The 18,002-nt window shown below is 35.7% G+C and overlaps 1 protein-coding gene across 1 annotated transcript in view; it reads left to right on the top strand.

Annotated features, from left to right (window-relative positions):
- The window catches only part of Syx5 (syntaxin 5), a 30,302-nt gene extending 13,427 nt beyond the window's left edge, over positions 1–16,875 (top strand). The window contains exons 5-7 of the mRNA XM_081758710.1: positions 4,405–4,602; positions 8,616–8,737; positions 16,160–16,875. Coding sequence (XP_081614836.1) covers positions 4,405–4,602; positions 8,616–8,737; positions 16,160–16,319 — 480 coding nt within the window. The 3' untranslated portion in view covers positions 16,320–16,875. The remainder of the gene's footprint in view (positions 1–4,404; positions 4,603–8,615; positions 8,738–16,159) is intronic.
- Positions 16,876–18,002: the final 1,127 nt, after the last annotated feature.

Here is an 18,002-nt window from a genome sequence, read left to right as displayed (position 1 = left end):
TTTTATTTGGAGTGCACAATAGTTCGGTGGTAGAAGCCTCACCACTGGTGCGAAAGGTGTGTGGTTCGATCCCAGAGTATATTAGGTTGTGATTACTGCCGTGTCCATAATTATTTATATATTAATTAAATTTATTTACTGATCTGATTGACGTTTTCCCTCTGTCTTCATCCCGCCAGCTTTTCTATTATATTAAGCCTGTCTGAGGGTATAGCCATGTTGATCATTACATTTCATATGTTAAGGTAATTTAAAGATAGTTTGGAGTTAATTTCTAATTGTGTGTCACAATATTACAAGGTTCGATTGTTTGTTCGTTAAGTTAGCTTCCCTTAGCGGTAGTTTGCACCGAGGCAATATGAGACGTAAACCTACAGTTTAATATGTAATCCTAACCACTATAATGATTTTCATTTTAATGTTCTTCCAACGAAAAACGAACACGGAATCACATACACCTAGATGCGCGCGCTAGCCATTAAATCAATGGGAAGGACTACAAGATTCGTACACATGTTAGAAGACCTCTATGTAAAAATTTTCCTCCTACTATTTTTCGTAGAAATTTTGGACAATCTCTTTGAGACTGAGAGAATAATAACGCAGTCCACTTGACAAATGTTTTTTCAGTTTGTTGCCATAAAAGTGGAGGCGTACTTCGAGTCCTATCAGACAGTGTAATTTTTTAAAATTCCAAGCATGCGGTATCATGAAACTTCGTAATGAACTTTCTTGTTATTTATCAAGGGTAAAGTTACTGGTTAAAACTAGAAGTTATGTTGCAATGGTTAATAATTTGCATGTATACCGTTCTCGTATAATTTGTTGAAAAATTGTGAAAAGGTACGTTTTTTTCTTTCGAGATTCGATTATTAAAAATTAGAATTGCTGTTAACCTATAGTCGAATGATTTGCACGCTTGCCTTTGGCTCCAACTTCGGTTTCCGGTGGGAGCACAGAGTTTTCAGTGTTAAACTACTTCAGTTAAGACTTCAAACTTGGGGTACCGACAGGGTTTGAAAAAACCCGGGCTTTTTTGAAAAACCCCAACCCACCTGGGCCCATATGGGTATTTTCGGGTTTAATTGGGTTTTTTCGGGTTTAATTGTTTTTTTTTCGAAATATTTCAATGTCTTTGGGGTAAAAGTGTTAAAATGTGACTTATATTTCAAGATTGTCATTGTCACAACTTGCAACAATTTTCTACTTAATGCTGTTTTGAAAAAAATGGCCGCCATTTTAAAATTTTACATTCGATCGCCGAAAAAATCTATACAGCAAATTTAACATATCTCGTGCTTCCACCGTCAAAATTTCAATTTAAAAGACTGAAAATTGCGCTTTGTAGCGTGGATACTCGCTGTTTTGAAATAATGGCCGCCATTTTGAAATTTTACGTTGGTATGGTGCCAAAATCTATACAGGAAATTTAGAGTGTCTCGTGCTTGTATTCTGAAAATTTTAACTTAAAAGGCCGAAAGTTGTACCCTGTAGTGTGTGTGTGTGGTAGAGGCAGACAAACGAGTTGAGTTGATTTTGTGTTTAACGTCCCTTTCAGCAGCGAGGCTATATGAGACGGGACCTACTGATTAACGTGGAATCCGAACCACATGAGCTCCCTCCGGGAAGCAAACCCGGGTCCCACGCCGAAGACGCGTACACTAACCGCGTACCATGAAGGAGCTCGGCAGACAAACGAACAAATGTAGACCAAGTCATCCAGAAGCCTGACTGACGTTCGCCAAATATGAATACCAAAAGGGGTCTATTAATTGAAAACAAAGATACAATTCATGTTGTATGAAATAAATAAATGTTTTAAAATGTCTTATATGAAATTAATATCTTCCAGCGTAAATAAACCTGCCATATTTTGTCCATGAGAATACGGGACACCTCAGATCCATCCCTTCTTCAACTTTCCAACACAATGCAATGAACTGTAGTCTGGTTACGGGCAAAAGTATAATAGGCCGTGGTGGCTCAGTGGTAGAGCGTTCACCTCTAGTGCATGGGGTTCCTAGTTCGATACCAAATCGCGCCAAGTGAGCTTTGTGGTGGACAAACACCTACTGTGTGGGTTTTCTCGGGATTCTCACGTTTCCTCCCACTATTTTCATTCCATCATTTCAATCATTTCTCATCATCACCGTCATCTTGAGCATAGCACGCATAACCGTGAGACTAAAACTAAAAGATTTCATTTTATTTTTTTCAATAATATAATAGGCGAAAGTTCACTAAGCAACAGCTGCTTTTCTCTGTTCGTACCCTGCAATTAATTGTACAGATTGAACATGCCTAAAAACTTCAGATGTGCTATAAAAATGCTTTACAGGAAAACAATATGCAAATTATTTAAATCAGTGGTACAATCTACTTTCAATATTTTTCGCGCGTTTAGCAATATTTATTTACATGACTGTATCTGCCAAAATTACGTTCGTCAGTTTAATCTGATGAAAAGCTGATTTTTCTCCTTGTGTCATGTGTAATTGTCAGGACCAGATTTACATTTTTCTAAGACCTGGACCTAACCACAATTCTGTGCCCCTAGCCTCTGAAAAAGACTATAATTCTTGTTAACTTATCTAATGTGTTGCTGAAGAAAAGGTTAGTCATTTTCCCTGTGTTTGTAAATGTAGAAACACTCAAAGCCATCTTTTTTTATTATTTTATTTATTTATTTTTATTTTATTTTATTTTATTTATTTATTTTTTTTGATGTTCCGGAGAGTATCCGAGTTTCCGTCAAGTGGAATGGAAAAAGTAGCATTGCAAATTTCGCTCGCTATCAAGTCGGACAGGGTGGTGTTATAACTTCCTCGAAACTGTTACATGCAACAGCGCACTGTTCATTCACTAATTAGAGGATTCCCAGCCAATGTCAGAATTTTTTGTTTTTCACTTTTCGAATAAGCTGATATTGATAGCAGAAATGGAACGGAGTTAAAATACGGGACATTTCCCTGTCCCGACTAAATTGACGGGGACGCGGAACACTCGGGCTCAAAAACGGGATCCGTATGGCAGGCTTTAAGCGTAAAATAAATAGTTTTATTGTTGAAGTATTCATTTCCGATCCTTCTGAGTTTAATTTGGGAATTTCCCGAGCACTTCTTTAACGGCGTGTACATCAAAACTTCCACCAGTGCCGAAATTTGAACTCAGCACTTGAAATAGTAAGCGTTACATAGTCGTCGGAACCCCAAGCTTCTTAAATTTGACAAGAATTTTTACGCTATTGCTGGTTTCGATTCTACAGAATGCTTATTTTAAGAGTAGCAACAAATGATTGAATTCAACTGTTTGTTTTACATCAAAGGTGAGAAATAATACTAATAGTTTTACTAATGTATTTACATATGTACTATTAGTACCGGCACCTATGACCTTAAACCCGTCAAACGTATGAGTGATAATGTCCCTCAGTGTCGCCAAGTCGACGAGCATACTATTCACGGAAAATATTTTCTAAAGTACAAAATTGGTTATTTTACTTTAAATAGGTTATAAGCATAATTCATACATTAATTTGTTCTATAACTATCGCAAGCTAAGGTAAGTTTCTTTTATCAATTCATTCAGTGCATTCAGAACTTTATAAAGGTCTTATGTTGAATGATGTTGTATACCTTAACGTGAAAGCCTCTAATCCACCCAAGGAAAGTCTAAAATGTGATAAAAATCACTTACAATGTGATCACCTTAGTTGTATCAATAATATACTAACAAATTGGTCAAAAACCCAGGTGGGTTTTAAAGTGGGTTTTTTCGGGCTGGGCCCACTTAGGCAAACCCTGGGTACCGAACTCCGGTAAAAAACTGGGTATTTATATTGACCACACACATTAAGGTATCTGGCCATCTCTAACGCCGTAAAAACGCTACTTTCGAAATACGGGCCTAATATTTACCGCAGATGGTACAGTCACGTTTGAAAGTAATTTTTCTGTCAACAGATGAATGAGTTGATTAGGTACTCCGTTCGATGGTTATCGTTTTAGTCGTTGGTGAAAGATAACTAGTTTTGGTTTTCGGGTCTGTAGTTCAGGTCCCTATCAACATCTAATAAGCTTCGTTTAACTTGTCATATAGGAGTTAAACTCGAAACGAATAAATGTTAACAGGATAGTTAAAATTAGGCTGTTACCTATCTTAAGTGTTTCTTTTTCGACCTATCTACTCAAAAGTTATTGCGAATATAGCACTCTGTTGGAGGAAATCGACTTCTACACGTGCTTGTACGCAGTATTTTGTGTATATATAAAAAAAGTAAAATATGTAATTACTAGTTAATATAAATTTCTGGTCAGAATACAATAATAACCCCATTAGAATTATTTGGTAATAATTGAATTAGATCTAAGCAGATAATGTTTATATATTTCTTTATCTTTTCAGAATCTACGACAGCAGCGGAATAGACAGGATCATTTTTCCCAAGGACCACTTGCATCTTCTCTTCCCCCATCAGCAGTGACTGGTTATCACCAAGGTTCTGTATTGATGGCCGATGAACAGGTCACAATTAATGTGGATCAAGCGATGCCTGGAAACCGTCTCCAACAGCAAAGCCAGGCACAAATATATGATGAAACAGTACGTGGTTGTAGCATTGATCTTTCAAAACTGTAGACTAGAAACTATTTTTTTTTGTAGTTCAGTGGTTTACGTTAGGAAACTTTCAGCCACAATTGAATTTCCTCTATTTACAGTCCACTCTTTTTCATTATTAAAACTCGGTAGATTTTTGTTTTCTTGTAGCTCGTGTTCAAAGTTCTAGTTTTTGGTTAAACGCTTATCTTCACACCTCAAATAGTCTTGGTGCTGAAAAGTTATTTGGGGATATTTTTCGACTGTCGAGTTTCTTTAAGTCTCACCCCTAAAATAGTTTCGTATCCGACCAAAGTAACCCATGAGAAAAATTAACTCCTTGAATAATGTAACATGGTGCCCCAAGCGATCTCAAGTTTTGAATGCATTTACAATTGAAGCGCTTAGAGGATAAAGGTGTTATGTAACAAATTGAATATGGCGGGAAAATTGACTTTCACACCTTTGTCAGTTAATATATCAGCTTCATCGTTTCTAAATATATGTACTAGGACGAGGACTCACTAAATAATGTGTTACGTACCATGATTAACGTATAACACGTGCATGAACCGTCAGAATGCAATGTTTCAAAGAATGTAACATAACACCTTTATCCTCTAAGCGCTTCAATTATTTTGTCTATACAATATGAGGCAAGGGAACGGGTAGAGAGAGTGACATTATATTTTAGATAGGAATAGTGGGTGCAGAACCGCAAATATCTATCTATCTATATAGATAAAAATGAAAGTGACTATGTTTGTAACTTCATATCCCTTGAACCACCAGACCGACCTCGATCAAATTTCAGTCCTGGGATGTTTTTTTGTCATTTCATTTTGATGGTGCAACTTAGGGGAGGAGCGAGATATTTAACCCTAGAACGCATGACATGAATTGTACCGTAGTTTCCATAACATGGGTCTTTTTGACCCATACTCAATTTCAATTGTATAGGTGTGTTTGGTATGTTTAAGACATTTTATTTATATTTTCTCATTAATTCATTGTTTTTTGATTGAGTTCTTTATTTATAATACATTTTATTGTTTTGTTTCAAGGAGTTATTATTATAATATATACTACATGAAAATGTATTGTTTTGACTATACATTAGCAAGTATTGGGTCAAGTTACAGATTAAAAATAAATATTGTTGGCTAATGTAGTTATCAGTTCAAAGTTCTTATGTCCACAAACTTACAATTTCTAAAATATTTTTTCTGAAAACAGTTTCAAAGTATTTACATTGCAGGCCCTTCTTTTCAATATTTGCAGTCTTCACAAACAACTAATGCAACTGACATTTTTCATACTTTATGCGAACTTTGGAAGACTTTCTGTCTTTGTTTGTGGGACATTTCTGGCATCTCTTCCTTTTCCTACCGACCGTTTCATTCTTCACAAGCAAAAATTAAGCTGAATGTTCACTACACACACACTTTTTGCACCTCATACTTTCTGTCTTTGAAGACTTTCCTTCTGTGACATTACTGGCATCTTACTAGCCGCTGCAGTCTTCACAAAAACAAGTGGTACTGAATGTTCAGCACACACACAATTTTCACAGTTTATGCAAACTTTGGAAGACTTTCTTTGTTTATGGGACATTTCTGGGACCTCTTCCTTTTCTTACTTGCCGTTACTGGTTGATGTCCTTCTTTCCCAACACAATTGAATCCAATCCTTTCCATAGCAACCAAACATGTTTTTGAAGTGTAGGTGTATTCTTTCTGATTATGATGTATGGTTTGACAAGTTCGTCACACAAACCTGTGAGAAATAATCTTTCCTGATACACCACATTCTTGTAATAGTTTGGGTGTAGTGCAATAAATAAAATACAGGCAATCGGAGCTCCAACATCTAACATATTGAACCAAATGACCATAGGCCATCTACGACTTTGTCGTTTGACAGTGTAGGTATTGATCATTTTGTGCATATTATCGAATTGCTTATAGTTGCTCGAGTCCATGTTCAGAGATGCTTATGGTTGCCAAGGAAGAAGTACAAAAAGAAAATACTTTATAGAACATGTTGAGAATGTATTGCAGATTGTAAATATTGCGTAAAATAGCTGAAAATTTATTTTGCAATGAACAAATGGTAATGAAACATTTAAAATATAAACAAATCATTGTATTCTAGTACACGACTTTTTTGTAGACAGTTTAGAAAACTCACAAGAAGCAATCGTAACTAAGGGCCATCTGTTGTACAACGAAAGAATTAGTGTGTTCAGAGTATATATTTCGTAAAAAAAAATCTGATTCAAAGTACAAGACTAATAGTAGTAATACTACTACTGATCTAATTACATTTTAGTAAAACAACTACTAATTTGTTATAGTAAAGACTAATCTAATACTAATACTAATATAAACTACCAGTCTAATACTAAAATATACCACGGTTCAGAAATGACCCATGACACGTATACTACGTATATAAATTTATATAATAAAATCTTAAAAATAAATGCAAACCAAAAAACTTAAATACATTATTTTTATGTTGTAAACAAACCAATAGAAGATGTCACGGAGAGCAACTACAGTGCAACAAATATTACGGGCTAAAAATTGCATATAAATTACTGCTGGGTCATTTTTCACCCATGTTCTGCGTTCTAGGGTTGAAAATGACCGATATTACTGTTAAATCCATAGTTTTTGGGGTCGCTGAAATTCAGTGACACTTCCGATGCCGCTTAAATCCAAATTCAGCCCTACGACTTGGGGGAAAGGGAGATGTATAAAAATGATCGAAGATGACCAATATTAGTGTCGAATCCATAGTTTTCGGGGTCACTGAGCTGAACAGTGACACTGCCGATGCCGTTTAATTACAAATTCAGTCTGTCCAAAATGAAATGTTTTCTTCCCGTGCGAAGAACTGGTATTATCCTAGTAAATAAATAAATTTCGTTTATTTTAAGTTTTTGTGGATGAAAAACCAGTGCGCTAAAAAAGTCCAATTTTCTCATCTGTAATTATAATATAAAAAATAACTGGCGGATGTCCAGTGAGAGCGCACAATTTTAATTACGCACCGATTTAATTATTTTAGGTAGCATTCTGCTTTCTGAAAACTTCATAGCTGTAGTTTATCCATATTGTGAATAATCCTCAAGAATCGTTACATGAACGAAGACCATATTATTGTAAATATTTAACTATAAATGTGGGAAAATTTTTGGGAACAGGTTTCAAATTACGTGACTACCAAAATTAGCCAACGAGATTGTGCGATCCGGTATTGTATGACTTCCACTCGGATATTGTGCAATTTCGCATGTACATTAACAATCAACAAAATGTCTTCAGATGAAGATTGTTTGACACGTCATTGCAGAAACTGAACCACAATTCTGCATAAATACAATCAGACATTTAATCAAAAAAGCAAGATTATACCAACATGGGAAGCATTCGTCAGATATTGTGTTCCACTGATATTTGCAGTATGAATACCTGCTTCTAAAATATCAATACTTCTAAAATTTTTGTTTTTGTTTTAAAGAATCAAAGCTTGTGCCCTCATTGGGACATGAAAATATATAGAACATAATAGGAAATTTCTAAAATTTGTGTAATCTCCGTCCAAGACATCGTTCGTTTGAGAGTTATACTTTATTATTTACATTAGAGGAATAACTATTGCAAGTTATATAGATATTCAGTAGTTATTTCATCTGATAAAGAAGTGGGGAATAGTTGAAAATTAATTTTGGGTCAGTAATTTCGCTATTTTTAATCAAAGTACTTTAAAGCCAGCGAACACTCGGTAAATTGCAATTCTGAACAAAATGTAGAAGGTATCCTTTTAATTAGCTATTCCTTTGATTTTGTTACAGTAGAACCTCCTCCATCTCTTGATAAAAGTACAGTTTGTTCAATAATTAAGTGAAATAAATAGTTATTCCCCTAACGTAATCATCCACTACGACGCTATTTGTTGTGTATCATATTAATTGATATGAATTTTGATCGTAATATTACTCTCATTTGCAGGATAATTATCTTCAGAGTCGTGCCGAAACAATGCAAAATATTGAATCAACAATAGTTGAACTAGGAGGGATTTTCCAACAGTTAGCTCACATGGTCAAAGAGCAAGAGGAAATGGTAGAAAGGTACAGTTTATTATTATTATTATTATTATTATTATTATTATTATTATTATTATTATTATTATTATTATTATTATTATTATTATTATTATTATTAGTGAAAAATCAAGAGTTTATTCATGTTATCGGTTTTCAACCCCACTCCGTTAGATCTGTGCTTTCCAACCATACACTTTCGGTGACGCACTAATAGTTATAAAATAAAGATTCTCTTGTGACAAAGATATTTTATTTCAAAGAAATGGTAATTTTTATAGGAAATTTTTCGAGTATAATACCGGGTGGCGCACAAAAAACCGATATCGTCTATTATTACGATAATGTTTGTGTAGTGTGTTGTCAATTTTCAGTACGAAAGCCGTGAAGACTTTAAGACGTATGAAGTAAATCTCAGCAAGATGTATTCTCTACAAGAAAGAATCGCAATAGTGTAGGCGCACGTGTCTACCGGTTCATTTAAGGAAACGCAGAACATAATAGTAAGAAAGTTTCCAAAGAGCAGATACAGGATTTGGTGAAGAAGTGGCGTACTACAGGTGCAGTGTAGAACGAAAAGAAGAATCGAGCTCAGTTTGTTCGTACACCTGCTGAGATCGCGGAAATTCAAGCACGAATGATTCAGAGTCCAAAGAAGTCAACACAGACGTTGTCGCAACAAGTGAACATTTCGCGTAGGTCTTGTCAACGTATTTTAAAAGATCTACGGATGAAGCCGTACAAAGTGACGTGTGCCCAAAAACTGAAACAGAGAGGTAAGCAAAAACGTGTGAATTAGTGCTCGTGGTTACTTGAAATGGTTCATAATGGAATGTTGGACCCAATGCTGTATTTTATAAGTGATAAAGCCTGGTTCCATCTGACAGGACATGAAAACACCCAAAACAGCAGCAGATACTGGTCAACAACCAATTTCCACAAGATTCAGGAGGAACTTCTTAACGATCAGAAAATAGGAGTCTAGTGTGCTGCGTCAGCAAGTCGGATTGTGGGTCCCATATTTTTTGAAACAACAGTAAACAGTGATGTGTATATTCGAATATTTGAGGAATTTTCCGCGCAGTTGATGTCCATGAACGTTCCTATGCCTTCTTTCAACAGGATGGGGCGACCTGTCACACTTCACACGCGAGTCACTACCATGAATTCATAAAATATTCACGGAAGAAAGGACTGTCAGCGAAGGATTGTGGCCGCCGCGTTCGCCGGACATGACCACTTTGGACTTTTATCTGTGGAGTAATCTAAAGGTGTACGCAAATAATCCAGAAAACATTAGAAGACTTGAAGGACGATATTCGTAATAAAATTTTGGCGATTGATGTGGCAAAGTTGCGCGCACAAAAATGCATTGAAACACAAGGCAGTAATTTTCAGCATCTACTGTAAAAGACAAGACAAGATCACTTCAGTAAATAAAGTAAGTAAGTAAAGTAAGTGTATTTCACTAACCAAAACTTTGCACTTTGTACGTATTTTTGTCTATACTTTGTATATGCTCGTAGCGTGCCGGACCGATTTTTCGTGCGCCACCCCGTTTAATAAACACCTTTTTCGCAGATAAAAAAAATTGTTTACGTATTCAAAAGAATATTGAAATGTTGCAACTTCATGTGACGTTTGAATGTGGCTCACATATGTCTCCCCAACAAATTAATCCATTTCGTGGGACTTTTGTATATTACTTTCAATATAAACATTCTATTAGCAAGACTGATCCCATACGCAGATGAAATTATTGGGGATTATCAGTGCTGATTTAGACGAAATCGATCAACTATCAAATATTTACCATTGGACAAATACTCGAAAAGAAGTGGAAATACAGTACCCCGGTACATCAACTATTTATTGATTTTAGAAAGGCTTACAACTCGGTTAGGAGAGAAACATTGTACAACACTCTTACAGAATTTGGAATACCGAAAAAGCTAATTAGATTAATTATATTTAAATAAATCCGAAAGTTCAGTCCGGGTAGGAAACATTTTGTCCACGAGCTTTTACGTCGAGAATGGCCTGAAACAATGAGATGCGTTGTCGCCATTATTATTCAACTTTGTCCTGGAATACGCTATAAGCAAAATCAAAGATAGCAACCAGGGCCTAGACTTCAATGGTGTTCACCAGGTTATGGCATATGCTGATGATGTAAATTTCATAGGGAATGATAGAAGAACAATAGAAAGAAATGCAGAGAAAACTAAATACATTGAAGTTCGTCGTGATCGTAATATGGCAAATTACGGATGCTTTAAAATATCGAATAATACTTTTGATAAAGTGGATAGTTTCAAATATCTAGGATCAGTATTAACAGATGAAAATCATATTCATGAAAAAATTAAATATCGACTAAACAGAGAATTTGTGTTACTATTCAGTTCAAAATCTCTTGTTGTCGCGAATTCGGTCGAGAAATTTGAAGCTTAAAATATATAAAACGATAATCATGCCTGTTATTCTATATGGTTGCGAAACATGGACGCTTACTCTGAGAAAAGAACATAGACTGAAAGTATTTGAGAACAAGATCCTGAGACGAATATTCGGACCCAAGAGGAGCGGGAATGGGGAATGACGGAAACTTCATAACGATGAACTACATGATTTATACGGTCTACCCAACATTGTTAGAGTCATCAATTCTAGGAGGCTCAGGTGGGCCGGTCATGTAGACAGGATGGAAGAAAGTATTAACGCTTTCAAAGTCTTAGCTTGAAAACCAATCGGAAAACGACCATTAGGAAGACCTAGGTGCAGATAGAAGGACAATATTAAGGTGGATCTCGCAGAAATAGGAGTACAAAGTAGAAATTGGATCCAGTTGGCTAAGAATAGAAGTCGGTGGAGAGCTTTTTTGAACGCAGCATTGAACCTCCGGATTCCATAGGCCATAGAGCGAGTGAGTTATTTGTAAAATATATTTACGAGGGCGAGTCATAAATTATCTACACTTTTGTTATACTGTTGTGGTAGTGCTGTAAAAGTGTGATCTTAATTATTCCATTTTTCTTCCATCTGTTGCAGATATATCATGGCTGCTCCATTAGAAGTTTGCACCAAAGAGGAACAACGATTCCTCTGGTCGGAGGGTGTCAAAGGGTCAGACATTCATCGCAGACTATCATCGCAATATGGGAGAAGTGCACTATCACGTAAAACTGTGTTTTTGTGGCTCAAGAAGTTTAAAAGTGGTTGAATAAGTGTAGTGCATGAAGAGGGAGCAGGATGGCCATCAACCTCCACTACAGATGACAACATTCAGCAAGCTCGAGAAGGTTCTGGCGAATAGGCGAATCACTATCGATGAGGTAGCAGCTCCTTTGAACATCAGTTATGGCTCTGTCCATCAAATCATTTACGACGAGCTCGGTTTTCATAAAGTCTGTGCACAGTGGGTACCAAGAAAGCTCACTTCAGAACACAAGCTCACTCGTGTTAAGGGGTTTGTCAATGCTTACTCACTCGCTTCAACAACGAAGGTGGTGCATTTTTAAGCAGAATAGTCACCGGCGATGAAACATGGGTTTATCACTATGAGCCAGAATCAAAGCGCCAGAGTATGCAGTGGAAACACCCTGTATCTCCGACGAAGAAAAAAAATTCAAGACTGACCATCCGCAGGAAAGGTTATGTTAACTGTGTTTTGGGACTTACAGGGGCTCATATAATGGCAGAGTTCATGGAAAAAAGAAAGACGATCAACAGTGTGAGTTATAGTGAAATGTTGGAAAAGAACCTGAAGCTGGCAATTCGCAACAAACGCCGAGGTTTGTTGTCGAAGAAAGTTTTGTTGTTGCATAACAATGCACGGCCGCACACGGCTCATCACACTATTGAAACCATCAAGCTGAATTTTGAGTTATTGGAACACCCTCCCTACAGCCCAGACCTAGCTCCATCTGACTTACACTTGTTTGGACCACTCAAGAATGCTTTGCATGGTCGCTGATTTGCCTCAGATTTAGACGTGCAAAATGCGGTGCAAAAGTGGCTTCACGACCAACCGAAAACCTTTTATTTGGAAGGAATACGTAAGCTCGTTGACCGTTGGGCCAAGTGCGTTGATAAGGAGGGAGCTTACGTAGAAAAATGATGTGCATAGTACAACCCTAGCTTCATGTAAATAAACTGTAGAATGAAAAGTGTAGATAATTTTTGACTTGCCCTCGTGTGTGTATATATATATATATATCGGAACAAACTGAAGGAAAACATATTGACTGATAGAACGAATGGAAAACGTACATGCTTCAGTATAACTAAGGTACTCACCAATTAGTATTTTATAATGCAGAATAAATTTTTCTACAATTAGGTTACATATACGACTAACCTTTAACAAGGATTAATGAGGTTTAACACAAGATCTCAAAATACAACATGGCGATGTGTTACGTCGAAGATCCGGGATTCGAGTCCCGGTCCAGTTGTTCACTTTTTCACTCTTTGTGTATCATTGACTTGACTTCGCCCCTATAAGGGAGTTGGTATGTTAAGAATTGATTGTTTCATCCATTTAAGATTTTGCATGATTTTGTTTCATTTCCAAAATATTTCATTTCAGGACATTTGACAAAACACCTATACTATTTTCACAAATTAACGATATATAGTTATGCACTTTTCACCCTATAGTTATGTACAACCTACTTGTATAGAAACGTCAGAGGCTTAAAAATAAGAATATACTAATTCAGCGTATTCATTCCTGTGCAAAAAAATACTTGTAGGTTTAATGACTTAAAGAAACTATGGGATGTATGTTATTTAAAATAGAACAGTGCTTTCTACTTTATCCAACATGCAGAAATAGGTGGATTTTGAGTATGAGCTGGTTGGAAGCTGAAAACTTTATCATTCTAAATTTACTTGTACTTAGGTAAGCTTTCTTTACCGGTTTTGGTCGAAATATTTCTACATCTCTTTTTGAGGAGTTCGTATGTAACAAGCTAAAGCATTTCGTTAAAAGTCATACACGTATAGAAACTATGAGGAATACGGATGTTTTTGGAATTTCGGTGACGTCAAATAGACTTTTTAGATGACATCAAATAGAGTTTGTAACGTGAAATGAAATGAAATTTCTAGTTTTATGCCCTTGAGGCTAAAGGAGATGGTGGTAAATGCAAGTGAGTGATTATGTAAGAATTAGTGGAATGAGAATGTGAAAGGAAACATGAAAAGCCCAAGAAAACTGATTGACACGATGCTGTCCATCATACACTCATATGGGCTGGGGTCGACAAAGAACTCTTGAATTAGAGATGAGAGCTCTACTATAGTGTCATCGTGCCCTCGAATTTTTAACTGTTTGAAAAATATTTCAAACAGTTAAAAATTTTTTTGACTGTTTGAAAAAATTTTTTTAAACACTGTTTCAAAAATACCAACACAAAAATACTGTTTGAAAAATTTTTTTTGAATTTTGTTTGTATTTAAGCTTTACCCCGGTAAAATTGCGTTTGAAACTGACTTGAAAAAGGTAAAGAATTTAGACTTGTAAGCATGATAACAAACTATATTAAAGTGCAAGCTACGAAATATCTGACTCGTCCAAGTTCGGTATTGTTTCTTTCCCTCTAAGCAGCTTGCCAGTTTTACAGTGTTGTCGGATCTCACTTTTACCCACACAAACGAACATGACACATCTCGTATAGAGCTCGATTGACACTCCTGAGCACACACAATGATGAGTAAGAGAAAGTGCAACCGGTCTTCAGTCAAGTAGGGGCTCTCATTGTGGTGTGATGTTGCAACATAAGATCAGCTGCAGTTGACAATGTAGACCTTACAGAAGAGTTTCCGGCTTTTAATTAAAAGAATGTAAAATCGCAGTAGTAAGACATAATAATTTTCTGTTTTAGTTTCTAGCAGACTGAAGGTCGTGCCATCCCATTTCAATACGATAGTGTTTCCACTTTACAGATAACATTCGTGATTTTGCTTTTAATTCAGAAACATGCTTCAAAAAGTTCTCTGGTGGCTACATGGTTAACATACGAGCGGCATCGGAGCTCCAGATTCGGTTCCCAGAGGCCTCACACTATTCTAAATCCCACATTCAGCTGTAGATCTAAACTTAACGTAGCTTCAGTGCCGCTAAGGGACGTTAAACTCAAATAAATAAATAAATATATTTTAAAAAATAATTAAGAGTCCTACTTTTACAAAACATGAGTGCCGATATTAGTTACGCATTATTAATACAAAAATATTAATTTCAATATTTTCAGAATATTGCTTGGTTAGATTTTGATTTAGTGTCCCTTGCAGCACCAAGGCTATATATGATCCATGGCCCTACAGCTGAATCAGATAAGCTCCGCAGAGAATCGAACACGGGTCGCCTGCGCTAAAACTTCATACGCTAACCATGTACCCACGAATTAACCAATTTCAAAGATCATTAATAATAATAATAAGAAGAAGAAGAATGGTTACTTTTGCATTGCTAGTTTATATCGGAGAGGAATTTATATGTTGTTTCTAATTATACTTTAAACTACAGAACAATAGTTAAGTGAAAGCACGCTTAAATGACACTTTTAAGTGTCATTACTACAAGCAGCGCAATAAGTGCACAATGAAACATGTTCAATTGTTACTCTAGTAAGTTCTAAACTTCATCCACTCTTATCATCATGGTCGTTTATTCATTTTTAGATTATGCTCCAAAGGACCTACGATTATGTTCCAAAGGTAAAAGAGACGACGATGATGATAATGAGCTAAATGGTGGAATGAAGAAAAAGGAACACCAAACGAAACGGGAAAACCCCGAGAAAATACCCACACACAGTGTTCGTCCAACACGAAACCCATTTGACGCGAACTGGAAACAAACTGGGACCTAACCGCATAAAAGGTGAACGCTTTACTACTGACCCACATGACCCGTTCTTGAAGATCGTGTATTCGCTGCAAGAATCAATATGGGAACATAAGATTAGAAAGGCACATCTGTCAATTACTATGAAATGATTGTCACTTTCGTACTAATTTCATACGACAGTGCCATAGATTTTGGTTAAATATTTCATACTTTATTTTCTATTAGTTTTATGGGAACTTTCAGTTTTTTCAATTCACCAATCATTGGAAAACTACTTCATAATGACATCACACAAACTGGTAAGAAAAGCTGATGATGGAAACACTATTTAAGCGCAAGGGCGTGAGTTTTCTTCTGCTTGGTTAGAACGGGCCGAGCGTCTTGGTTTATACGTTGACCCACCCTATAATACACAGTTACAAGTCTCGTAAAATTGTGGGTATATACTACTCTTTTCTATGCATACATCTGTAAGTTCCGTATGTCTTTTCTTTAATTATTATTCATTACTCGTTTTAATAACCCTATCAGTAAATTCAGCATCTAGGTGAGAATTTTGTGGGTAATAGTCTGTTATTGTTTTCTTACAGAATTGATGCCAATATTGAGGATACGGAATTAAACGTGGAAGCAGCTCATGGTGAAATCTTAAGGTATTTTCAATCTGTGACTTCAAACCGGTGGCTGATGATTAAAATATTTGCAGTGTTGATATTTTTCTTCATTTTCTTCGTTGTGTTCCTGGCATAGTATTAACATGGTGCTGTTCTTCGAAAGTGTGGAAGTAGTGCGATTGAGAATTTGTAAGTGAATAAGGATTGTCTGTGCTTTGACTACGTACGCGATACTTATAAGAGGTCAGTTACTTGTTAATATGAATATGATCTAGACGTACTGGAAGGACCGTGGGAACAACCTGTATAGAAGTTACTTTTTCCTGTATAAATATTTTATCTTTTTTCCTATTATTAATTTTTATTGTGTTATATATATTCTATCCGCATTTTAAGTTGAAATTTGAGTGATTTTCTTCAAGACGATAAATACTATAATGAATTCCAATACAAAAATAACTCTTAAGATTGAAAACTAGTAAAACAAACTTTCCAGAAGTGTGCAGGTGTACAGATATTTTCGAACTTCAATTACAAGAGAAAAAAATGTTAAATTATGAAAAGATATTATCATTGTTGGCTTAGTAAGATCATTATATAGTTGTAATATGTGTATAGAACATGCATATAAATAATTCCTTTGTAATGCACAAATATTATTTATATTGATAATAAATAAACTGTACACTTTTGTTGTTGCCTTTTATTCTGTGTTTAAAATTTTTGTGTTCGAATAAAAAACAGCCTGCATCTGCGAGGGTGCATTAATGTTTTAACCGCCTTATCAAACACTGGAACATTAACTGCTCGTGGCTAATTTTCAATATGAAATCACTTTTCAAAATATCAACAAGAAAAAATTACAATTTCCAATGTTTGTATACTAAAGGCTGTTCAGCATAAGCTCTAAACTCCGATAAACAAAATATTCGTATCCTTCCGCTTGTCGCAAATGCGATTGGCTAGTGATGTATTACTTCCACTCCCTACGGGGAGGATCAAATTACACATGTGCATTTTGACAATACTGTCTCGTGTTCTCCAGATACTTAAAGCAGCAGTAGAAAAGAAAGAAAAACTCAAAAGATTATTAAAAAATTATTCGAATTTCCTTTTCTTTTCCAATGTTACTGAAGTACCCATTTTGCGTTTTTCTTTTCGCGCACTTAACATTCCACCAAGATAATCCCGCAAATTCCGACGTAAGGTAGTATAAATTTTTCACAGCTAACAGGATACTTTCCATTGAACTTGTTAAACACGTTTAGTACTATCTGCTTTTCACCACTGCGTGTGAAGGTTTCCATTGTTGGTGTTACTGCGCATGCTTAGTATTTATTTCTATTGTTTCATTACCCACACTCGATTGCAGTATTATTAGATAATCCGTATTCTATTTTTGTCATTTATAATAATGAAGCAGTTTTATATGGAACTTCATAGTAAAGGTAATGATCAAATCATATGAACTATTATGGAGGACTACAAGCATCAGTAGGCCAACAGCAAATCAACGAGATTTAGTTTCACGTTGCTTTGTCACAGTTTAGAGCTTAGGCCGAATAGGGATTAGAGGACATGTTGCGATTAAAAATAACTTAAAGTGCGATTTAGCTGTGAAGACGGAGACGTGCTAAAATGGAATAAGAACATCAATTAAAATTCCCTTTCACAACAGTGCATCAAAGAAATACAAAATAATAATAAATAAAACCTTAACCTATTTTTTACGATGCTCTCCATCTTGGCATGAGAGTTCTATGCTGGAAAAATATGATACTGTCCTGAAAACTGGCCTTGAATCAATTCTGAACTGCTC

This window comes from Thermobia domestica, chromosome 5 (genome assembly GCF_964235325.1).
Source record: "Thermobia domestica chromosome 5, izTheDome1.hap1.1, whole genome shotgun sequence".
In the NCBI taxonomy this organism is placed as follows: domain Eukaryota; kingdom Metazoa; phylum Arthropoda; class Insecta; order Zygentoma; family Lepismatidae; genus Thermobia; species Thermobia domestica.
Note: the sequence above shows the minus strand (reverse complement) of the source record. Positions and strands in the feature narration are given on the sequence as shown.